The sequence below is a fragment of the Harpia harpyja genome, chromosome 7, assembly GCF_026419915.1.
Source record: "Harpia harpyja isolate bHarHar1 chromosome 7, bHarHar1 primary haplotype, whole genome shotgun sequence".
In the NCBI taxonomy this organism is placed as follows: domain Eukaryota; kingdom Metazoa; phylum Chordata; class Aves; order Accipitriformes; family Accipitridae; genus Harpia; species Harpia harpyja.
Window position 1 is genome coordinate 34257895 of NC_068946.1, and position 25598 is coordinate 34283492.

Genomic DNA, 25598 nt, shown 5'->3' on the forward strand with positions numbered 1-25598 from the left:
GTAGTGGAAGAGTTTGGCAGTCTGGTTTACGTGCTTAAAGTGCCATTGGAAACAGTTTGACTTAGTCTACTATACTTTCCACTAAAGCAGGGCAAACTGTAGTTGGCACAGAAAGAACATTAATTTAGGACAAAAGCATCTAATTTTTATATTTGAATATATGATAGAACTCAAAAGGTGGAGGCTACTTACAGTTTTGTCCTTTTATATACTCTTACATTCTTTTCTTTTTCAGATCAGAATTTGGAAAATCAGTATGTAGATTCTAGAGGTACAATGGTTATGGCTGTGATAGTCTGGCAAGATCTGTAGGTAAAGTAATGACATAAAAGTTATAAACTAAAAGTATATAGTATAAAAAGTATATAAGAATGAAAGTTATATAAATATAAAGTAATAACTTTTATCTTACTATTTTACCTGTAAATCTTGCCCAGCCTAACTAATAAGGCATACTGTCTTCCATAAAATTTATAATATCTACTAACTTTAGACTTTGAAATAAATGGTCACTGCTGTATGTGATGCAAGAAGTCAGTTAGTGCCTTTAAAGTAGCATTTTCATGCATTTCTGTATTAAAAATGGAGAGTATTAGAAAAATACTCAGTGACACATTTAGTTTATCAGATAAATTGAATAATAATCTACTTATGTGTTTATTTCCTGATTATTTCCTAATGTTCAATTTTTACAAAAAAATGGTATCCTGTCTAGTAATTCTCCCCTCATGTTTCTATTAAAAAGATCTTAAAATTACAGGAATAGAAAGATATCTTTAATTCTTTCCTTGTTTGCCCAAATGAATGTTTCTGTAATTTCTGATAAGATGTTGTAAAAGGGCTTAAGGCACTTAACTGCATTCATTTAATTTTTAAAGGTAGCTGGTGGAACTGTTTCACATCAGGTCAGCTTCTCCTATTTCAATGCATTTAATGACCTTTTGAATAACATGGATCTTGTTAGGAAGATATACAGTAATATAGCAGGTACAAGAAGAGATGTCGAAGTCACAAAAGGTAAAGTATATTTCCTACACTTCATTAATTTTTTAGTTCTGTCCAATTTGTAATCTAGTGTTGCATATGGGTTGAGGCAAGTCAGAAGCTGCAATAGTATGCAAGGTTAGGGCTACTGTGAAAGTGTTTAAAGGGTGATTTTCATCCTCACAGGTTAGTAATGATTTTCAGCTAGCTCATTAAGGAGAAGAATTGGGATTCTGGCAGGACCTGTGTTGGCCTTACTAGTTTGAATAGTAACTGCAAGTCAGTGTATTATTGACGATTTTACTACTCCTTGAAAGGGATACATTGTTGCTTAGAGATAGAAAGTTCCTAGGGAATGTGATAGAATGGGTTAAGTTTGAAAATCCAATCATCAGTAATCTCCATAGAATCATAGAATCATTTCGGTCGGAAAAGACCTTCAAGATCATCAAGTCCAACCATTAACCATGCCCCCTAAACCATGCCCTGGAGTACCCTGTCCACGTTGTTTTAGCTCTAGTTACTTTATCCATGATTAAATCTTTTTTAGAAAAATGATAATAATTTATAACTTCTTAATGCTTACGTGCCTGAGTGGTTTTATATATAGTTTATGTCTGTTAGGGCATAGCTGATCCCTGTACATATGAAAGGTTGCCATATTTCAGTCTTGCCACAGGTATGAGTGGATTGCATTTGTAGCCATTTTATGACAGATTTTATCACTGATTTTATTACCTGTATGGATGGGACCAGCCAAGCCTATGTGCGGTAAAAAGCATGCTAAGTTCCTTTTTTTTTTTTTTTTTTTTCCTTCTCTGTTTGGCTTACATTAATATGCTCTGCATACTTTCGTCCCTAAATTAAAGCATAAAATGCCTGTCCTCATCCTCTAAACTGTGCTAACAAATTGCCTAGCAATGTTTTTCGGTGCAGATGCATAAATACATTCTTGCTTGGATTTGTGTTGTGAAAAAAAGCTACTGTGTTTTCACTGCTCAGACTTGTTTACTGTAGCTTGCCAATTATGTCATGAACATGTCATGTAATTTGGCTAGATGAATACCTAAGCTTGGGGTCATTCAGAGCTAGGAAAGAAAGAAATTTGGACATGATGGCAATAGATGAGTCAGTTGCCCTTAAAGCTGTGAATAATGGACCATTATTCTGGTCTCGTGATTCTTGTTTCTGAAGTTCTGCAAAACACAAATTGTGGGTGTGGTTTTATTAAGCTGATAATAAGAGGATTTTTGTTGACTCTGATGAATTCTTACTGTAAATCACAGTTGTGGAGTTAGACTTGCTCTGTGTTGCAAAGGCCTGTTTCATGATAGATGTTCTCCTAAAGATATCTTTTTCCTTTGCATTATGGATTTTGTTTCTTGGTGATAGATTTCGTTTTTATGATATGAAGTTATTTGTGAGCATTTAAAGAGGAAATCTGACAAATAATACAATTACTTTATTTCTCTTTCCCTTTTAAATCCAGAGGAATTTACCCACTCTGCAATCCGCTTTGGACAAGTTACACCACTGGAAATAGATATCCTCTACCAACTGGCAGATTTATACAGTGTTACTGGGTAACATAATAATTAATTTTATCATTTTACAATCATTATTTTGCTGTTTTCTGTGTGAAAACTACTAATTTTCATCTGAATTTTAAAAAGTTCTGTGTTCCATTGTATTTCGTTACAGTAATTTATTCAGTGTAAACTGACTTTGCTGTATGCATGGGTTTTGTAAGTGAATTGTGTATATCATGCACAATTAATAATTATCATATTACAGGTATACACATAAAATAGCAAAATACATTACAGTATTCCCAAAAGGCTACAATGCATTGGTATTGCTAACTTTAAGTATTGATGATGTTTTGTGTGGGTCTTTAACGCATGTGAAATCTTAGGTAGGAATGCCTAGAAATAGCTTATTTTGTGTATTATATCCCTTATTACTAGTAATCAAGAACTTGCTTCTGAATAATCCAAGTTCCCTTTATCTCCACTTGCGAGCTACACGAAGAGAATGCCTTCTAACTCCAAGCATTCTTTATTGCAGTGGAGCAAACTTCTTAGATGTGCATTCAAATATGACAGGTGGTTTTTTTTAAACTCAGGATGTATTTTGTGGGGTGTGGCCAGGAATACCGTATTGAATATGTTTGATGTTTTATCTAACAGTAATTTGCTTTCTATCTCTTGTGGAAAGGCGCTTAACTTTGGCAGATATTGAGAGGATAGCACCGCTGGCTGAAGGTGCATTACCTTACAACTTGGCAGAACTCCAGAGGCAGGTAGGTAGAAGAAGAAGAAAATTGTTGAAGTTAAGTGTTTACATGTACTTGCATACGAAAAATGAGAATGATACACTTTAAATATTAGATTCCCAACAAGTGAAACATGCTGTGTGTATCACTGTAGGGATAGAAATGGGGCAGACTACTGAGCATGTGTCTAAACAAGATATTAAATGTCATATTGAAGGATGGCCTGTTCAGATATGAGCAGGTATAGATACTTGGATTCTTTACTGTGAATACATTTGTTCACTCCTGAAAAGGCCTTTCACTTCACTAAATAATCTAACTTTGTAATTATATAATTATTTTTAGATAGTGTGGTGGGTTGACCCTGGCTGGATGCCAGGTGCCCACCAAAGCCACTCTGTCACTCCTCTCCTCAGCTGGGCAGGGAAGAGAAAATGTAACAAAAGGCTCATGGGTTGAGATAAGGACGGGGAAATCTCTCAGCAATTACTGTCACGGGCAAAACTGACTCAACATGGGGAAATTAGTTTCATTTATTACCAATCAAAATCAGAGTAGGGTAATGAGAAAATAAAAACTAAATCTTAAAACACCTTCCCCCCACCTCTCCCTTCTTCCCAGGCTTAGCTTTACTACTGAATTCTCTACCTCCTCCCCCCCCAGCGGCACAGAGGGACGGGGAATGGGGGTTGCGGTCAGTTCATCACACGTTGTCTCTGCTGCTCCTTCCTCCTCAGGGGAGGACTCCTCGCACTCTTCCCCTGCTCCAGCGTGGGGTCCCTCCCACAGGAGACAGTCCTCCATGAACTTCTCCAATGTGAGACCTTCCCACGGGCTGCAGTTTTTCACGAACTGCTCCAGCGTGGGTCCCTTCCATGGGGTGCAGTCCTTCAGGCACAGACTGCTCCAGCGTGGGTCCCCCGTGGGGTCACAAGTCCTGCCAGAAAACCTGCTCCAGCACGGGCTGCCCGCAGGGTCACAGCCTCCTTTGGGCATCCACCTGCTCCGGCGTGGGGTCCTCCACGAGCTGCAGATGGATATCTGCTCCACCGTGGACCTCCATGGGCTGCAGCGGGACAGCCTGCCTCACCATGGTCTTCCCCACAGGCTGCAGGGGAATCTCTGCTCTGGTGCCTGGAGCACCTACTTCTCACTCTCCTCTCTCCGCTGCTATTGTTCTGTGCAGGGTTTTTTTTTTCCCCTTCTTAAATATGTTATCCCACAGGTGCTACCACTGTTGCTGATGGGCTTGGCCTTGGCCAGTAATGGGTCTGTCTTGGAGCCGGCTGGCATTGGCTTTGTCAGACATGGGGGAAGCTTCTAGCAGCTTCTCACAGAAGCCACCCCGGTAGCCCCCCCCCCACCAAAACCTTGCCACACAAACCCAATACAGATAGTAAAAAATATGAGTATTAAATGCAAGGCTTATAAATGTGTTCTTTTTTGAAAAATTGGGTGAAATGATTGGCTTAACCATTTATCTAAAATGATCCTTGAATCTTACTGTAGTTGTTGGCTATCTACCCTAGACAATAGAAGGGGAATTCATATTTATTGGAACTGATGAAAAGGGTAGAACTGGAAGATGAAAAATAGCAGAGTAGAATGTTAACCCTCTATTTCACCAGACCTTTACATTCATGTTTGCTAGCTTTGCTTTTATCATAGTTTCCTTATTAAACATATACATATATAGTACAGCATAAAAGCCCCAGGCTGTGCAGTAGGATTTTGAATATAAATTACTTCTAACTTCAGTGGCTCTTTTTACACTGTAAGCAACTGTAAGAACTGAAGATTTAGGACCAAACATTATGCAGGTGTTTAGCTTATGTTTAGACTTTCTGCCACAGTTACTGGGTACTATTCTGCTCACTTCCAGTATAGCCTTGCAAGTTTGTGTTAAAAATAAATCCAGATTTTGGGGTCTTATCTTCACTGTATTTTTGGTTCAACATATAATCTGAGAGGTTTTCTTTTGCAAGGAGATCTGTCTAATGCTAGTTAAGTTGTGAATTAAGTTTTACCTTAACCTTCATCTAAGGTTGAATCTGAAGTACCGCTGATAGTGAAACTTGCAACATAATGGGGCATCTGCTGTGCTGCTAGTAGAAATATTCCATTCCATTCCATTCCATATATATTCTACGGAAATCCTTTTTCTGAAGCATTTTGTAGGTGACTGCTTTCATGAGAGTAATTGAGGGGGAATTAACTCAACTGTTAATAATGTAAAGATAATAATGCACTCAGGGAAAATCCTTGAAATGGTTACACAGCAGATTCAGAAAGGAAGACATACATACATGGTGAATTACATAGTTGCATAATCATAAAATACATAGGCTGGTTGCACATTGGTGTTTATTATGCGAAACAAAAAAAAATAGGATCTGATCTTAAAAGTTTCTGGTCTGCAGTCTTTTATTTATTTTTAGTGTCAGAACTTCATGAGGAATTGCTATTCCACACAGAGCTGTACATTCTCGAATAAGCTTTACAAGAAAATACAATAGTGTTCATCTGAACCAGTGTATTTTGCTCCAAGAATGTTTCCACATCCCCTTTCCCTCTGTAATACACAAAGGGAAGTAGGATATCTAATTCTTAAGATCTCGTATGAGCATATCCCATAGTTCTGACTAAATACATCTTTGTGTACTCAGTCGATAAATACAATTTTTCATCCTGAGGGTTCCCATTTTCTTACAATGTCTAAACAAGTCAAATTCTCTCTCTTTCAGTCTGTGTTAGGAGTTCATGGGGTGTCTATCAAGACATCTGAGGGTTCTGATTCCCAAGTGGGCATAGCCTGGCTTGGGCTGGGTTCTGCTCCCAGCTGTCCACATCTTGCTTGGTATGCAGACAGCTGAGCTTCTTAGGAATCAACTGAATAGCCACATCTTGCATTTATGACAATGTGATGCTCGTGATGAGTTGCGTTAAAATGCTGCTCCTGAATTGCAGTGATTCAGCAACTGATTCCCAAGTAGCTCAGCCATCTGGGCTGTTGGGGCCGGAGGACATGCAGCTAGCAGCGATACCTTTGTGAGCCGTTCCAAGCTACACTGTCTCTCACAAAGTGAAATTCAGATTCTCTACCCTGGTGATGCTAGTGACAGTACTGCTGCAGGGTGGTCTGAGATGAAGTGGCAGCACAGTGACAAAATCACCTGTGCCTTGTTCACCACATGAATGTCCTGTATTTGCCAGTGGATGAGGGGTCCCAGGAGTCTTACCTGAAAATGAAAATTTGCATTTATAAAGCATTTTATTTCTTAGCTCACTTTTTATGCATATTGCAAAGAAGTTCCCTTAAGCAGTTATCTCCACTGTAAAATCTAGGGTGTGTATCAGTGACAGGGAAATCTTTAATTAGTTCAACTGCTATGGTTGAAAAATTGTCCTATACGGAATATAGCAAGTCTTCCATATGTGGGACTTTGAGTGTATTTTGATTACTGTTGTTACAGGTGGATTTGGTCATTCAGTTCTCTTTCAAACAAATTGGTCCAAAACACAGTATCTGGTCTGTCCTTAATGTTACTGCTCTGTTGTCCTTGGGTGATAAGACATATCTGAGTCAATGAAGTGAGTGTCCAAAACCTACTTGGCAGTAACTGTCTTCCTATGGATTCCTGAAGACAAGAATGATGGAATGGTTTGACACGGAAATGTGTATACAATGTTTATCCAGACTAATGAGAAGTATTTTTGATGAAGTTTTGTAATTGCATTCCTAACCGCCAACTTTGGTTTTAATAAGTGTCTTTGTGGCACTCACCTTTCTGAGTAGACAAAATACTGACTTGTTTTATTTTACACTTCAGAATTACCTTTGTAGGTTGGCACTGTTATAAAATGAGCTCACTGATAAAAGTTTCACTCATCACTAGAACAGAATATACTCTTTTAACACTCTTAGAGTAATACATTATATTTTCATCCTATTCTATGTTCTGTATCAAGAGTACAGCAGAAAGCAAAGTAATTTAATTTTCTTTGATTTATAAGGAACAGTCTTTTACTAGACCTTATCCTAATTGAATCTTATGTTACCTTATTTAACTGTATTGACAAAATGAAAGATATCCCTTCATGGAAGAGAGAATATCATCCCAGTGAGGTCCAGCTGTCCCTGGAAAATAAAAACAAGTCTGTAATCACTTTTATATAATATAAAAATTCCTTCTTAAAGGAAAATCTAAATTTTTACATAAAGTCACTCTATGTAGATGTGGTGGAAATGGAAATTAGCCTGCTTTCAACCATGTTTACTTTGTTGTCAATTTTTTCATTGTGTAAGATTTTCTTAAAGCCTAGCAGCTGAATATCCTATGGAGATGACAGCTACAGTAATTTTCTGTTTATAAATATTCATGATTTGAAAGCTATAGCATTAATTACATTGATTTACATATCCATCTGAACACACAAGTAAACTGCAGACTTTGTGAACACTTACTTAATAGTATAAAAGTGATATTTCCTACAGAAAGAATTTAATTTTTAACATCCAGTGATGTGTTCATTAAGATTAATGTCTGAATGTAATGATCATATTTTGATGAGAACTGTGTGGAGCTTAGAAGAAAAAGAATAACCTTAGAACAGCTAAAAGGAAGCAGGTATGCTAAATTAGGAGAATTTTTTTGTGGAATGAAGAACCAGTCCTGCTTCTAAGCCTTTTTGGGGTATTATTATGGCATGTGTCTTTTATTTACATGAATCAAAAAAATATCTCTGTAGTTCAGAATTTTTTTTGGTGGTTATTTTGTTTTTATTGTGATTTTTGGTTTTTTTTTTTTTATAGGAAAACTTAAGTGTTTTGAGAGTAGTGAGGACATTCTTCAGATTTCTTGCTTCTGTTTGCTTGTAAAGGCAATACATTTGATTTATGCTTTTTTATGCTGGTTCTCATGTGCAGTTTATAATTTTGGTGCTACCTAGAATTTCTCTGTTGTTCTCTGTTAAGCTATATTGTTGGGGGAGGAAAATGTCTTGTGGAAGGAAATGGTGGTAGCTGTATCTTCTTCTTCTGTGGAAAAACTGTATAAAATATAACTCATGTTTTTTTACGGGTAATGATCCCATCTTAATCTCATAGGCTTTTGTCCTACGTTGTGTACGTACAGTGTAACATTATGCAATAAAGGCAGGTTTTTCCATATCCAGTGTAATACCAGTCCAAACAGAGTAGCTTATACGGAGGTACATGCTGTCTTTTCTGTGGGTATTCCACCTTTCAGAGCTTCAGTAAGCTAAATGTAACTTAGTTAAGAAGCCTTGGTGAGTTAGCTGTGAAATGTGCATGCAATAATCTTTGTGGAGAATTCATAATGTGCATCAGACCAAAGCCTCCTGTGCAGTCTGAGGTCTGTATACGTTCCAGCTGTGCTGTCAGGAGCATATCTGCTAATGATATAGGGTGCTTTTAAGAAAAACAGGTTTGTGTTTGGGAGATGTGCTTTGGTATCTGCTTTAATATGGAGTTTAACAGTTAACATCTAGGCCACTTATATAGCCCAGACAAGTTATACTGCATAATATAAATTCTTCCCTAATCCCCTTATTTACGTTTGGAAGAAAATTTGGCCCATTTTGCATACTTTATAGTGCAAGTTTATGAACACTTACATCTTGTTTATCAGTTACCTTGTTTCTGATAAGTGTCTAATAATATGATTGAGTCTCTGCAAATATTTTCTGTGCAGACTTGTATTTATTTAGAACTCTAATACCTTTATAGTAGTGTATGTGATTGAAGTGAGTGAGGTCATCATTTTATCTGTAATTATCAACTGCCTGAAAAAGTCTTCTGAAGAATACTTTGGGGAATAATTGACTTTTTGCTTGTTTTGAAGACATGAAAAGTCATGTTTATGCTATGTATTAATGTATATGTTGTCTTAAAATATATCCTGTGCTGATAGATGCTGTCTGTGAGATGCTGAATTCGTTTTGAGATACTGAATTTTATTTGAGCCAAAAGGGGATTCCATGCCTTATAAATTCAAAGGCAACAGAATGGAAAGTAGCAAAGTTGTTTTGAGTTTCTGTCTACTTTTTCTTGACCATAGTTGTTTCAGTTATACTAGGAATACGTGAGGAAGAATATTTTCTGAAAGGAGTATTTGAAAAATGTGTTTCATTCATTAGATGTAATAGAAGTTCTATAGTAATTTTTTTTTTCCCTCAACATAAAGCTACCAATTTTTATTGGATTCTTTCTGTAACATTATAAAAGCCAATTCACTGGCATCTTTGTTTTCCCATACAGATTTTCAAGCGGTTTTTTTTTTTTTTTTTTTTTCTTTTCCTCACACAGCAATCTTTTGGAGAGTTAGGCAGGCCTATCTGGCTCCAGGTAGCTGAGTCGGCTTACAGGTTCACTTTGGGTTCAATTGCTGGAGGTGAGTAATATTTCTGGTTTCTGTTTCAAGCTTGTGTTAGTTTAACACTGTCTTGCCAGACTACTTGGTCTCATCTAAGGTGCATTTCTTGGTTATGCATGTGCAGAATTGGAAGGTGGAACCACTTTTGGTTGTGCCATTCCCTTTCTTTCCAAATTGCTTCTGTTCTAGTATCCCTCCACAGTCCTCTGAAACTCTACTCCAGTAATGAATTTCCTTACTGGTAATTCAGATTGGTTTTCTTTGTTCTACATGCCTTGTTTTATGTAATAGTGTAATCCATTCTCCTTGAGACTTTTTTTTAGACTTTCAATATTGTCCTTTCTTACTTCCAAGATAGCAGAGATCTTACCAGCTTATATGTGCTTTGTGTTTAAATAAATGTTGTAGAAAATCATCATAATAATTATATACTACACCAACAATGATGCTGTAGAAATAATACTCCAAATACTTTCTTACAGCTGTTGGTGCTACTGCGGTGTATCCCATAGACCTGGTGAAAACACGTATGCAGAATCAGCGCTCCTCTGGTTCAGTTGTAGGAGAGTTGATGTATAAAAACAGCTTTGACTGCTTTAAAAAGGTTTTGCGTTTTGAAGGCTTTTTTGGTCTTTACAGAGGTAAGCGAATAAAAATATATATATATATATCAAGTCGGGGATTTTCTGCCCTTCTGTTTTTTTATTTTTTTAATACCTCAACAGCTAGTTTCTTATAGGAAAACCAGGAAACTTGATATCATGTACAATTTTGCTTCTGTTTCATAGAGCTCAGTATTTATCTTCCCTCGAGCATTGTTCGTCATAAACAATTGCTGGGAAAAACTGGGCATTTTTTTGTTGTTACTGATTTGCTTCTTGTTGCCTAGGTTGTTTAAAGTCTTTAATTTTTGGGGTGTGAGTGTTGTGGACATGATTGTTTTCTCATAAACTGAGGATTGTAACTCTTGGCTGGGGGCAAACATCAGGAGCAGATTAGCATCTGAGGAATAAAGATCCATTTTACTGCAAATATTTTTTGTTGAGACAAAAAACAGTCATTTTGAAATGTACCTGTTAAACTGGATGCCAGATGTTATGCCTCATACTTTTGCAGGTAGTGGGACTTGTTTTATGATTTTACTCCATGAACAAGAAATTGCATCCTGCTGTTGTATTATGTTGCTCTATTTTACTTTAAAATATCAACAGTGGAACTCATAAAAGTTGTAATTTAAAAAAAGAAAAAAAACTTCTCTAAAATACAGGTTAAGAATTCAAAGCAACTTTTTATCAGTTTTATCAGTTAGACTGGAAGCTATCTTATATCTTGTTTTAGTTTAGAAGATTCTGAAAGGGTTTTTATCACATCAGTAAGGTGACTTACATAGAGGGTACATGCTAGCCAGTCCTCTGAAATTGATAATTAGTTGAATTCTCTATTTTTGATTGTCATTTCACATAACTTAGTGAAATGCACAATTTTCATAAGGATCAGTAAGGTATTTATTAATTGGCACACTTTTTTTTTTAGTTGGAGCAAAGTCTCTCACTTCTGTGATGGTCCCAGCCTTTTTTTCTGCTTTGCAATGTGTTCTGTCAATGAAGATGATGGACAGTGTCCTTTAAGGACAGTATCTGAGAAGTTTTTGCATGTGAAAGTCTGTGGATTCTGGCTAAAGAGTTTTTTGTTATCTTGCAGGATTTTGCTATGCAAGTGAGTAGAGGGAGGAATATGTCAGTGAAAATGTTAATGAAATAGGTGTAATCTCCGTAAATTACGTCTTACTGGTAAATTGTTTTCCTTTTTTGTTGCTAAATCTTTCACAAAAGCAAATACAGCTTGAGTTACATTTATGAGACTATTTCTACAGTGCTGTTCCACAGTACTGTTTTCTTTCTTTTCCTGTTCCCCCTAACCACATGGTTTTGCACAGCAGCTTCTGAAACTGATCATTTGTCATTTTTATTTTTGTTTTCTAACCTTTCTCAAACGCTTTGAAATCAAGGATGATTCCATTGATAAGTTAAAAGCAATGCTTTACACTTGAGAAAAAATGTCCTTGTTTGAAAAAATGTCAGTTTGTTAAACCTTTTAATAATCTGTTTTATAATTGTCTTCAAGATTGTTTACCATAAGAAGTTCATGTAGTTGTTTTGAAAATGTTACAGTTAATGGTCAGCATGTTACTAAGGTCTTGGACTCATAGAATTAGATGGTCTGTGGAAGTATATTAAACGAAACTACAGAAACATTTATGGAGTTGACTGTGGGTCTGTCACTGGGTTCTTATGTTGCCGAGCCAGATTATCCTAATTGTATTGTAATATAACGGTACAATGTAGTTGTTTTCTGCAGTTTAAAAAATGTAACTGAATGCATACTGGAAAGTTCATATTGTTAAATAAAAACTTACAGTTTTTGCTCAAAAAAATTATGACACACTTGAATCCTGGCATCCAACTTCAGAACTAATGAAGTATCTTCTAAGGTCCCTCACTAGACCATGCAGGGTCTCAGGTTCTCTGGCACACCAAATGTGTGTGCCCAATGAGTTCAGCTGCATAAAAGGGAGTGGGGGGGTTGTCTTGTGGTGTTTTGTCTGGTAGTTTGGGGGTTTTTAAAGAGTAGGCACTGCAGAACTGCGCTGGGAGGGCAGCATTTCTTTTTGTTATTGTCAACCTTTCTTTGTATTTAATAACTACCTTTCCTCAGCATAGTAAGTCTGTAAATTGCACAGAAAGTACCATGTTGGAAGAAAACACTACACTGCATATATTAACTGCTACACTTTCTATTTAGGTGTGTTTGCTCTGAGCTTCCTTTTAAGGAAGTAGTATAAAAATTCTGCAGGCTGGGTACTTTTGGTAATTTTGAACACTTTTAATGAATTTTTAGCTATTATTGTTTTCACTTAATGGATAGTTGAAAACTGCATTGATACAGTTTTGTTGCTGTCACCTGATATTTGATATAATTAGCATGGGATTTTTTGTTAGTTAGCTTGCAAACATTTTTGACACACTGGTATTCCCTAACCATGGAATAACATTAGGAAATGAACACTTCTAATAAAAATAAGCCTTTTGAGTTTTATAATCTATACATATGCCAAAATGATTGCAGAGAAAATGAATTTAAAAATAACAGATACTGTTATAATCTTGTATGCTAGGAAGTTAAGACTGCCATCTACTGATTTTTTTCTTAAACCTATTAGTTCCTAGAAAAGTATACTTGCTTTTGTCAAATGGCAGTTCATTTTGATAGTAGCTATATTCCAGCAGCAAGGACCTTTCCAAAATCGGTTTCTGTCCACTAATGCTTCCTCTTGGTGAGATAAAAAATACTTAGTAGTAATAGGGTTTAAAGAAGTTCATGCTACCATGTTGGACTGAACAAGAGAAAATCCTTTATATCCTTAGTTGACTGGAGCCTTCAGAAAACTCGGGTTAGTAAGTCAAGTAGAAATGAGTTGATAATTTATCATAGTCATGTGTATATCTCACAATTACTCTCCTATTTTAAAAAGTAATTGCAAGCTTTATGGGAAAATGATATTAAGGGGCTAAAAAAGTCAAACGAACTCTTAATGTAGTAGACATATCCAAGGTGTATGTTCAGTCCTTACCTTTTTTTTCCTTCTGTACAGCAACGACATCAAGCTTGCCTTGGTTGTGGAAAGCAGATCTGGTCACCCTTTTCATTACCATTTTCAACAGAAATCTTAATATAAAATTGTATTGGTATGAACATGCAGTGCTCTAGCAGCATCATATACACAAATGCCGTCCGCCTCAAAGGATATCCCATGTGCAGAAAGGCATTTCTGTAGAGCTCTTATAAAATACTAGTTTCTATATTAGGAAGATAATGTTGCCTTATGATGTCTTTGTTTCTATAGGCTTGTTACCACAGCTGATAGGTGTTGCTCCAGAAAAGGCTATTAAGCTAACTGTACGTATCTTTTTTTTTTTTCCCCTCCCCCGGCATCCTTTTGTTTGTTAACATACACAGGATTTATTTCCTAAAGTGTGTGAAGGATGACCACTTACAAGCACTCTAATATATATGGTTACGGATGTACTTGATATATGTTAATAAGGAGGAAAAAAACCTTAAAATTGGGTGTAATGTATTGTATCTTTATTAGGTTAATGACTTTGTCAGAGACAAATTTACTAAGAAAGATGGTTCCATTCCACTCCCTGCAGAGGTCCTTGCTGGAGGCTGTGTAAGTATCCATCCTGTATTCCTAGGAAAAATTGATTCTCAGTCACATGCAGTATAATTGGAATGACAGTTAATGGCTGTGCTTTGTTGATTTGAACAGAACTGTTCTTTTTTCTCCCAGTCACAAGAACTAAAAAAAGTACTTTTTCTGTTTTGAAAGCTTTGCATACTTCTGAGTTGAGTTCCCTTGGAATTACGTGCTTGAACAATTTCTTTTGGCCCAGTTTCTAACTTTCAGTTTCAGCAGTGGTTTTATTCACAAAAGGCTAAAGAGAGGGTGCCTTTTTTCTCTCTCTCCATACTTGGGTTGGTGTTCATGGTTAGTTTGGAAACATAGAGGTAGTCCTTGAGAATGGATTATAGCGATCATGTTTGAGTTTCTTTCAGTGGGGATGGGGAGCTAGAACAGTTTAAAAAAATCTTATTTCTTGCTGAAGATTTTAAGAAGGAAAAGAAATACACTCTTCAACTTGCTATATGTGACATTTTTCTATTTATGAAAATGTGGAAAAATTGAACAGTGTAGCCTTATCTTTCAGATTAACAGGTATGAGTGAATATTCTGTTTAAATGACTTTGTCTAAAATGTAGCTACATTACTCCAGACACTAACTACATCCATCATCTAAATACAGTTCAAAACCAAATTGTGTTTTCGTTGAGATTGAGGGCTGTAATGGAGTGGATCCCTTAGCAATCTGTAAGTGGTTTGAATTGATATTGATGCTAGATTTTTTTTTTTTTTTGGTTGTGCATATTGGCTTATTTCATTTGTGGGATTCCCCAACAGTTGTTAACCCTATAAAATGTTTAAGGCTTAAGTTAGGTTTCTTTTGTAGTGGAGAACACTAATAACTTCCAGTTGAGTAGGCTGACAGGCTGGTATAAAACCTCCTCAGCTTACAACAAAACCTGGGGCAGAAAGGTTGTTGACCTCTGCAAACTTTTAATTCAAAGAAGCAGCCCTGAAGGGAGGCTGCTTATAGTTCTGTCTGATTGAATTTAGCAGCCTGGTACATGCTTGAGTCTTCACCTGTCAGTGTACAAAGTTTATTTTCTGAGAAATGTGAGAAAGCAGCTGTGATGTATAGCTAGCAAAAGACTAACCTTTTTCTGGAAAGCTCAATAACACAGAAAGCACATACTGGTAATTTGTAACAGAATTGAATATAGTTAATCAGTGTTTTTCTCTGTGTTGTGGTTAATAATTAAAATCAAACATCTGAGAATCAGTTGTATTATTTTACATTTTTTTGTAGTGAAATGTATAATATTACATTCATTAGAGGCTTTTCCACTTCCTTGTAAGGTATTCCTTTTTCAAAATAACTTCATTGTCTTACTGTAGTGAACATGCAAAAATTGGGGGGAAATCTGAGTTTCAGATAAGCTTTCAGAAATGTGGATGTTTCTGTGAAGCTGAGCAGATTTATAATCTGTCCAAACAGAACCTTTTCTTCTAGCTCACTGTCTTAGCTGATATTCTCATCTCCTTTTTCAAGATAATACTTATCTCACTCAATCTGGGAGAATTTTAAAAAAGTTGGCTAGTTGGCTTCTGTAGGAGAGGAGTTGGCCACAGTTTAGCAACCTCAGGGATGTTCATTTCTTTGTAGCCTCCTCTGGATCATCTGATACCTTACCAGTTGATGACTTTTCTGTCTGTACTGCTGCTTAGTTCCATTTTAGCAATTTCACTTCTTCCTAAATACCAGAATCTTTATTAGCAAGCTTATAAAGTTTATTCTAAAAGTCTGGAAGTGTCAGTTGACTAAAGCAGTAGCAAGTTGATGTGTTAGTCTTTCTGTCTCTCATTCTTAGTAATTTTCATCCTCATTGTGACAGCTCTTTTCAATGTTGACTTGCTTGGAAATAGTGTTGTTCTTCACACTTCTGGTGTTCATTGTATGCTATTTTTCTACAAAATATTCTGAGGCATAACCAACAGTTACATCCGAGGAAGTGCCACAAGTGAGCTTAGTCCATTTCTATGTGCAGGGGCACGCAAGACTTTCTGTTTGGGTGATGCTACCTTTCTTCTTCATTTTTCCTTTAGTCTGTTCCTTTACTCTCTGTTAGTACAAAATGATGTGGGACTGTTTGGGTTTTATATATGCTGAAATTATTTTCAGCATCTGGATTTGGGTAACCTGTTTTTTTTGTGGCTTTTCCTTATTGTTTGACACTTAAATATTTTGCTAATAGTACACTCTAAATATAGGCTAAATTCAAAACATGCTTTTTACTTTGTCATAACATTAGAAGAAACAGCATTATGCCCTTATGTAGATCTCAGAGATGTACTTATTACTGTCTCTGACCATCACTTGCCTGTGTTTAGTGTTGAACCTTCTCCTGATTAGCAGGAATAATGCACTTTTTCATCATTTCTGGTGTGGAACTGGTAGTGGATGAGCAAGCCATATTTTCAGCCGTTTTATAGAGTTTGCAACAGAGGCCTTCCTGACCTTTGAAGGTCCACCCTCTTGTGAGCCGTATAAAAGCACATCGTGCGTGCCACAGTCCTCAACTAGGAACAAAAAAAATTCTTGTGAGGAAGTGGAGGCAGCTTGGGAAGGGCTCCAGCAGATCTAGCAAATTCTCCTCTCTGGATGGCAGTGCCGTATCAAAGCCTATGTATGGTGTTACAGTCTTCTAAGACCCACACATGAGGACAGGTGAAACCTTTGACATTAAGACAGTAGTGATTCAAGAGAACCTGCGTAGGCTGTTCGGTATCCTCAGCTATGGAGAGGAGCAAGAAGTGCTATACCGTCCAGTAAAGGGGCTGCCCACAGACATGTGCCTCCCCCAGAAATGGTAGCTCCGAGAGACTGGATCTCTTTGGCCAAAATCTTACTTCTCAGGCTCCAATTATTCTCAGCTCCTGTAAGGTTATGGAATAAACTCCCGTTCCCAGCAAGAAGAAATGTCTTCATTCTCGTAGCCGTTAACAAAGACATCCGCCCACGCAGTGACCTGTTCATATGGTCAGCTGCCTGTCTGTTGTCTTTCCTTCCTTACTGCAGGGCAGGGACCTCCCGCAGGCAGCCTGTGCCCTGTGCTCCTTGAAACCTACCTGCTAGCTGCTGGGCAATGTAAATGTCTTTGGGAAGTGTAGGGTCTGCTCTGTCAGAGCCCAAATATTCCCAGCTGCTCCCAAGCTGTAGCTGTATTTGAAATCTGCAGAACAGCTACGTGGGGCAGCTCAGTTACAGCGGTCAGGTCATACCTGTCAATGAAAGGGCTCTGGTCCCTGATGGATGAAACTGATATCCCATCTTCCTACTTTCCCGAGAGTATGCTGGTTTGTTAATCATCAACAGCACTATCCACACTTACGCATGTTCAGAGCAAACAATTTCTTTCCCTACTGTTATTGTAATTAATTGAATTACATTTCATTGTAATTCAGTGATCAGCCTGCATTCCTGCCTTTGGAGTTTTCAGCTACCATTAGCTTTGGGTTGCAGGGGGACTGAGTGAGGCTTCGGCAATGCTTTCGTGTATCCCGACAGCAGCTGGGGAAGCAGAGAGCGCATACCTGATATGGACAGTGCTTCTCAAAGGAACTTACACACATGATGCATGTGAGTACATTGTGAAGGGCAAGATGCTGTAGGACAACTGTTTGTCCTCAGTTGGGAAGTGATGTTGAAGTAGACATCTAATGCTATGTAAATGATCCATAAGTAATGTTACAGTAGAAAAAGATGCTGTGATTTTAAGCTGTAATTCCTATGAGTTACACAGGAAAATAATGGATTCTTCCCATCAGTGCAGCTGCATGGTGCTTAGCATTTTGAATGGATGAATCCTGTTTCATCAGAAAGATGTTTCCGATTCATGCTGCAGGGAGGAAGAGGATGTGGGGTGCCAGACAGAAAGGGTCTAAGAACCCTTCTTGGAGGTGTAGGCAATGCATCTGTTGATGATTAGGGGTTGTGTGTTTGTGTGTTTGCACATACATACACATAGAAGGCCAAATTTACCACTGATTTAAAAGTCATATATTTAAACATTAAATGTACCATTTAGTCTAAATATTTTGGTATATTTGTAAAAATATTTTTCATATGTATTTATACATACACATAAACATGTATATAGGCTTATCAGGCAAATAGCTATGTGTCAAATATTTATTTTTGAAAAAAAAATTTAAATGTTACTGTTTTTATTTAACAAACACAAAAATGAATTATAGCTGTCAGTACTTTTCCTTCAAAATTTTGAAGATACTGTACTTCTTTTAATATACTTTAAACAGATAAAGTTAGAAGCAGAATTAAACTTTACTGCTTTATCTTGATCTCGACTGTGGACATTTAAAGTTAGGGAGAAATTTATTCTTTAGTAAAAAAGACAGTAAGCTTCCTGTAGGTGCATGAACAATGACAGCTTTGCCTCGAGAAAGAAGTGCAAGTTCTTTTTGATGTTTTTAAACTAGACTGGTTTAAGTAACATCTTATTTTAGCTGCTTGTATGGGACATACTTGTGGTCCAGGATGTGGTGGCTTCAAGAAGGAAGGAAGGAAGGAAGGAAGGGCTTGAAATAGGCCTCTCCCCCTTTGTAGCATATGCCTCTCGGGTGGAATTGGAAAGGGCAAGAGGTCTCATGTTGCAGGGTCATTTGTGTATTTCCTTCAGCCTTTGGCATGTCATGGGGCGTTTGCTGTGGGATCTCAAACTACATCTTTTCTCTCATAACCTTTGCTGTCAGATTTAGTTCCTTTATTTGCTCCTTGTAGAGTTATTTTACATGACATTAAGGTTAAGTAGAAGCTTTTATTACTGGTATTTTTGATGTGTATGAATAACCTCCATTCAGAAACAAATTTGTCAACCTTTTTTAAAGTGTCTGTTGTAATTTATGTGTGAAGGGAGGTTTTTTGGGGGGGGGAAATCTAGATTTAGTGCACCTTCTTCAAAAGAAATTCAAGGACTGCAATATATACCTCTGTGTGTATATACACGTGCACGTGTATTTAACATACATAGCTGACAGCTGAAGTAAGATATTTTGAAAAAGAATGACAATGATTGCCACTGACTTGCACAGAAGCATGGAGATTTGTATTGCAACCCTGCACACTCCCAGTTCATTTTTATTTGGAGATCCTTTGAGTCACTCTCCTCTGCACCCTCTTTTGGGGAGTGCTCTTCCTTTGTTCCCCAGGCAGCACTCTTCTCTGCCTCACATGTTCTTCCTCAGATAGATAGGCAGCCATTTACTTGAAAAACACCTCAAAACCAAACAAAAAATGACCCTCGCATTCATTTAAAAAAAATACACAATGAAAAAGTGAGTTTTCTTGTGTTACATGTTCTGTATTAAAATCAGTGCTTGTCTTGTCTGTACTTGTGATGTGTCTAAGGACCTAACAGATTTATGCAATTCCTGTGAATTCAGTGCTCCTCTTCATGTGAATCAAATCACTGCTGTGCAGAAAAGTTTGCTGAGCTCCAAGTATAACACTATGAAAAGTCAAGACTTGGATAGAAATACATATTGCTAATAGGGAGTTGGGTATCTTGACAGTTACAGCTCTTTTTGAGAAAGCTGCCTGTCAAGAAGTTTGTCAACACTGTAAATACTCAATGTTCAAAGTGTTAATATAATTAAAGAGCTTTTCAGATGGTTTTCTACTGATAATATAAGTATATGTTAGGATTTTCCTTATATTTTATTTTGCTCAATAACCCAATCATCAAGTAATATTTTAATATTAATATTGTCATAATATATAAACCTGTATTAACTACATACAATTTGTAACATTGTATATATAATTAGTATTGCTACTAAATTATTAAATGTGTTGTGTTTAGAGTCTTCTCTTGTCATTTCTGTATTAGAAGAGGGCTGTTGCTGATTTTAACAGAAATGTAGGCAGTTGGGCACCTAGGAGAGGAGAATGTTAATTACAGGAAGATTGAATTCAGGGTAGAAAATGGAAATGTTTATGAATTGGCCTATTTGTGTTTCTATAGTGGGTGTTAGGCAAATAGGAAGAGTTATTTTGGCTGCTCTGCAGGATGTGCTAATTTATAACATTGAAAATAAAAAATGGAATTTCACATACATATGTAAACAAAGAATGCATATGTAATAGGCAGGTAGCTGGTAATTGTCTAGAAGGAGTGAATTTCTAGCTTAGTGTCTAAAGTTAAAGTTATTTGAATTTTTTGTGTGGTGCGTTATATTATGTAGTAAGAGCATTCTGCTTAGTGTTTTATCTACCAAAATTATTTTAAAAAATTATGTAGGGAAATGAGAAACATTTGAAAATGGTTTTCTGTTTAGTGCAATATGAACAAAAAAATTGGTTATTGTTTAACAGAACTTGCCAGATGCAAATTTTATTTAGATTGGAACTTGGCCTAGCAGGACAGCCATTTCATCTTGCATGTATAGGTGTGTATGAACTGGGAAAGAAGAGGTGAGAGGAGAAGTAAAGAGAGTCTGAAGAATGGCTTTGCACATGAGTGGTGTCAGGTAATAGTAAACACTGTGCAGTAAGTCCAAGGAACAGAGAAGATGGGATCAGTTTGGCTGGTCTGGGAGTTCTAGTGATCTTCCTGATGGTTACAGTAAATGTCCACAAAAATGTAGGCTTTGATTTTCTTTCAGAGAGGTGAAGAAGCGAGAGAATAAAACGGAAGATTAACAACCTAGACTGATTATTTGAGTGGGAAGTGTTAAAGACGGTAACTACTACAGTGGAGATAATAAGCAAAAGCAGGAGTTGATCTCCCACTGTTTGGGTCAAGGTGCTTTAGTAAAGCCATAACAATGATGATTCTAAATGTCAACATTGAGTGAAGTAATAAACGGTGCTTGCAATTAAAGGATGGCAGTGTGCTCAGCAAAGGTTCAGTGAAGTATCGGGTGCTTGGTCAGTGAAGATTTTGATGCTTCGTGCCCCCTATCCCGTAGATGGTACCCAAGTGCCTGGTCGTTCTCAGTCAGAGCTGTTGAGGTTTGCAATGCTCTTTTGTCTCAAGTCTAGAATAATTCAAGTTACGAACTTCTAAGGCATGCTTCAACACTAATCTCAAGTTTATTCTGCCTGCTGCTGGAGAGAGGAAGATTGTGCTATAGGCAGAAAGGATTAGCGTTCATTAGTTCTGAATCAATTAGCAGAGAACACCATGCGTGCTGTCCAGGAGGTGCTGTAGCAGACTATTGATTTTACTTCACCCACACCCACAAACACCCCGAGCATCACAAAGAGAGTTTATTTCCTGGGCAGTTTGGAAGTGGAAAAAAGCTTTAATTGCAGATGTTCTGCATCTTTTTCCTTCAGTAAAGTTTGATGGGTTGGAGGAATAGATCAGATTTAAGAGCAGCTTTTAGATTGTGGAAGAAATGCTTTTTAAAGTTGGCTGTATTCAAGTGGTTATATGCCATAAATTTTAAGGAAGTGGTTTTAATTTTTAAATGAAAAAAGGTGACTTAGGAAGAGGGGGGAAAAAGAAAGCTTAGTAAAATTTAGCTGTTTTGTGATTAACCACACACTTCTCCAGAAATGAATGGTAGTACCTACAGCAAACCAGGGAGAAATCTAAACGTCATTTTAAATAGGTTTACGTGCTTCTGAAACTGAACTGTCAGATTGAATCTCTCTCAAATCTGAAACACAGTTCTTTGAAGGTCTTTGGTTAAAGTGCAGAATCTGAAGCAGCTCTGCAACACTATTGCTTTGCAAGAATAGTCCTTCAGCACTGCTAACAGAATATTTCCTGCATGTAAAATCTGTCATGCTCAGCTCAGAGAAAGATAATGACTCCTGTTTCTATCTAGTATCATATTTTGAAATGTTGCTCTTCCTATTTAAATTTTATATTTTGTTTCCACTTAGGACAATTAAAGGCTGCTAAACAAAACTCCAAACACCTTTTCTAATAATTTAAAATTACACCATTAAATGCAAATTTACTTCTTAAACAGCATCACCACTAAATGCAAATAACATGTCTACACATTGGTGATGGATTATTATTGAATAAACATAAGGTTGTCTTTATATGTGTTTGATGCTCTAGTAGCACAAGTCTAGTGATTATTTTAGTTTAGTATTTCATGAAATATCTGATAGACTTTTAAACACAACCACAACTTTTAGAAAGTGGTATCAAGGAGAAAAGCAGAGACAAACTGAGTTAATCCACCTCTGTGGACTATAAATATATAAATGTAAAAATTTATTTCGTACAAACCCATGATTTCTGATTCAGGGCTTTTAACTTGCAGACAGGTGCTTTATTAAATATCTCTTGTATATCTTTACATGAGAATATCAGCCAATGCGGTAAGAAATGAAGGCACTCAGCACCTTGCAGAAGTCAACCTGTCACCACATGCTCTAGTAATGCAATTTACTTTCTTTTTCTTGGGTTTGCAGGCAGGAGCTTCCCAGGTCATCTTCACTAATCCTCTGGAGATTGTAAAGATTCGGTTGCAGGTAGCAGGAGAAATTACTACAGGACCCAGAGTCAGTGCCCTCTCTGTTATAAAAGATTTAGGCGTTCTTGGTCTTTATAAGGTATGTATTTCTGCTTTGAGCAGCTTCACCATTTTATGTTTTATGCTAAACTTTTATACTGTTGTAACAAAAACTGTTAAAAACAAAGACATCTTTTGAATTTAAAACCAATTTCTTCCTGCAGGGCAGCCCCACAGTGGAAAACTGAAGAAAACCCACTTCTATATTAAGGCAGTGGGATACAAAAAACTACTCCCCCATTCTATCCTTTGGGCTTTTATGCCAAGCTACAGGGAGTCCTGTATTGCAGACCTGCTGTCTTCTGGCACTGATCATTTCGTTTGGTGGGGTTTTGTGAAAAGTTTCTTTAGCTTTCGCTGTGTGTTTTTCTTACGTTTATTTTGAATCTCTGTTATCTCTATTGTTATCTTTGCAGCAGGATATTCTCTTTGTCTTAATAATTTGATGGCAGTGAAACAGTAGTGGAGTTTAGTAGGATTCAGATTTTTAAGAAGTTAAGTGGTGGGATTTGTCAATAACAAAAAAAAAGCCCATACTGTACTGTATTTCAGCAGAATGCCAGTCAACAGATTCCTTCCCTGCAGGTATACTTACTGCCATCATTACAGATCAGATGTAATGGAGCAGAAGCTATTAGTTTTCTTAAACAAGGAAGAGTATTTCTTCCTGTATCTTCTGCCAGTGCAAGGGGTAATACGTAAATTCAGCAGTTGTATTAGCTGTGCACTTACAAAATGTCATTTTACATGATTTGTCCATAGACCTGCAATAATACTGTAAAAATGTGCAAATTTACTTTTAGAGCTGATGCTTTTGTTTTGAATTCAGTAGATGAGATTCATGACCACTACATTTCCTAAAGATCATAGGTGTTTTGGTACATGGGACAAAATTACCATTTCTGTTTGCAGTGATTAAACAATTGAGCTTACTAAAAATTCTCCTGATCTTTAGAATTGCATTATCATTTGTGAAGAACTGTAAGAACTTATTTTAGAGCATAAAGTATCTGCGTGAAAATAATTGAAGGAACATATTTCTCTACAGCAGGTCTTCTGCTTAAGCCACGTAGGGTTTGTGATGTGTGCTGTCTGTTAATATCACTACTGGGTGACTGGCATCGGGTGGGTCCATTGTGTGGAGGCTGCTGGCTTGGAGTATACCGGTTGGGTATTTAGGCAAGGAGTGGTGTTTTTGTATAGTGCATGCTTTCGGGGTATGCAAATGAGATTTTTGGACGTACAAGGGCTTATTTGAGCTTTGTACAGGAGTTATTTTATTTGGTAGCAGACTGATGACTGAAGTTACTAAAAGAAGAATATTAGATATGTTTTATTATGAGTATTCCACTGTTTTTACACCATGCAAAGTTCTGTTAAAGGAACTCTTTAACGCTAGTTTGTGGCCAGGAGCTACTCCTTGCACTATTACTGTAGGCTGCCAGTTTTGTCTCCCTGTATCTTCCCCTTACTAAATGTTTCCCATTTTGCAGCAGTTTCCCTCTTTTTGCTAACCTTCCAGTACAGCTTTTTCAGTCAACCAGATGATGATCGGTGGAGATCAGTATGAGGTCTTACAGTTCTCACTGGTGTTTTAGTAGTGCTTTTGTGTTTGGCGGAAAAAATGGCATGCAAAGACTTGTCTTGCTGCTTCCATGGTTGTGGTGGTTGTCAGCAAGACATAAGGACAGACCTTTGTCACTTTCTTCATCGCATTTGGACACATCGTATGTAAAAGGTATTTATCCTAGGTACTGATGTGAGGATTGATGTCACATATTGCTTACCGAAATTAGACATGAACCTTGACTCTTCCTCATTCTAGAAACTTACTTTAGATGTGCTTTATTCTTTTTTCAAGCTCAACCCTACATCTTCTGTTTCCTGAGACGTTTTATTTTCTGTGTTATTTACCTGGTAGATCAAAAGAGTTGCTACTTCTTGGGCTCAAGCTGCTTGCTGGGTATCAATTTTAATCTTGTTTACAAAATTGATTTGTATTATGTCTCTTTTTCTATGTGACAGGGTGCCAAAGCATGTTTCCTCAGAGACATTCCCTTTTCTGCAATCTACTTTCCTGTTTATGCTCATAGTAAACTGATGCTTGCTGATGAAAATGGCCATGTGGGAGGGCTTCATCTCCTTGCAGCTGGAGCCATTGCAGGTAATTTTACAGAATGTTTTCTAGAAGTAATTTTTTTTTCTTTTAGTGAGCCATATTTAATATTCATTCAGTAGCCCCATATAAAGGAAGGGTACTGTACCATTGTATCTGATTTAATCTAAATTTGATCACTGTTATCCTTAGTGGGAGGTGATGTAATTTTGATGAGAGCTAATTACATTTGCATAATGTGGATAAACAGCGTAATGCAGCTCAGCAACTTGTAGTCAAATTTGATCTGTCTGTCTCAATGGGGTTTTACTTGTTACAGTGCTCTCAGAGTTGAAGGCTAATTTGAATCTTTGATGAACATAAGATGAGAGATCATAAGAGCTAAGGAGAAAATGACTTACCTAGTTTTGGATTCCTGAATAACTGAGAAGAAACTTTGTTCAAATGTAATTGCTAAAAATAGGGCATTAGTTTGTAAAGAAGCTGAAGTTAAAGTATCATACTCTGAAATTTAAAATATTTTAAGGCTTCTAAAAAATGTTTAGTATAAAGAGAATATGCAGTGGTGATAAAACGTTGTTTTTACTAAATGGCAAGTGGTATAAAAATAATAGAAGTAGGAACTGTAGTGGTGGTCATCTAAAAACACGGATACAGATGGCCAGATTCTGCACTGCCACAGAGTGGATCACTAGGATGAAAACCAGGTATCTGCAGCCTCTCAATTGTGAACGATTCAGTGTTGGAATCTGTGCAGTTTAGAAACATCAGTGGCTGACCGGACCTTTTGTTACTTGTTACAGTCGTAAGGAATCACTATATATACATCAGTCATGAGCCATCCGTGTGTAAAGAGCAGTTTCCCATATTGGACTTGATACAGAGCTTGGCCGCACCTGCTCTTTGCCAGTTGGTAGGTTCCTCGTGCCAGACGGAAGGGAGACACCAGCTAGGAAACTACTAACAGATTCGTCGCCCTGTTTATTCTCAAGTAATGCAGAGCTGCCAGGAATGGAAAATTATTTAGCTTACTGTACTCATAGAAGCACATACAAATATTATTATTTAACTTGTATCTCATACAAA

General features: G+C 37.0%; 1 protein-coding gene across 1 annotated transcript in view; it reads left to right on the plus strand.

Annotated features, from left to right (window-relative positions):
* Positions 1 to 25598, plus strand: part of SLC25A12 (solute carrier family 25 member 12) — a 52208-nt gene that overhangs the window by 23777 nt on the left and 2833 nt on the right. The window contains exons 7-15 of the mRNA XM_052791876.1: positions 879 to 1017; positions 2474 to 2567; positions 3202 to 3286; positions 9588 to 9672; positions 10137 to 10295; positions 13559 to 13611; positions 13808 to 13888; positions 22296 to 22436; positions 24422 to 24560. Of these exons, the coding sequence (XP_052647836.1) occupies positions 879 to 1017; positions 2474 to 2567; positions 3202 to 3286; positions 9588 to 9672; positions 10137 to 10295; positions 13559 to 13611; positions 13808 to 13888; positions 22296 to 22436; positions 24422 to 24560 (976 nt within the window). The remainder of the gene's footprint in view (positions 1 to 878; positions 1018 to 2473; positions 2568 to 3201; positions 3287 to 9587; positions 9673 to 10136; positions 10296 to 13558; positions 13612 to 13807; positions 13889 to 22295; positions 22437 to 24421; positions 24561 to 25598) is intronic.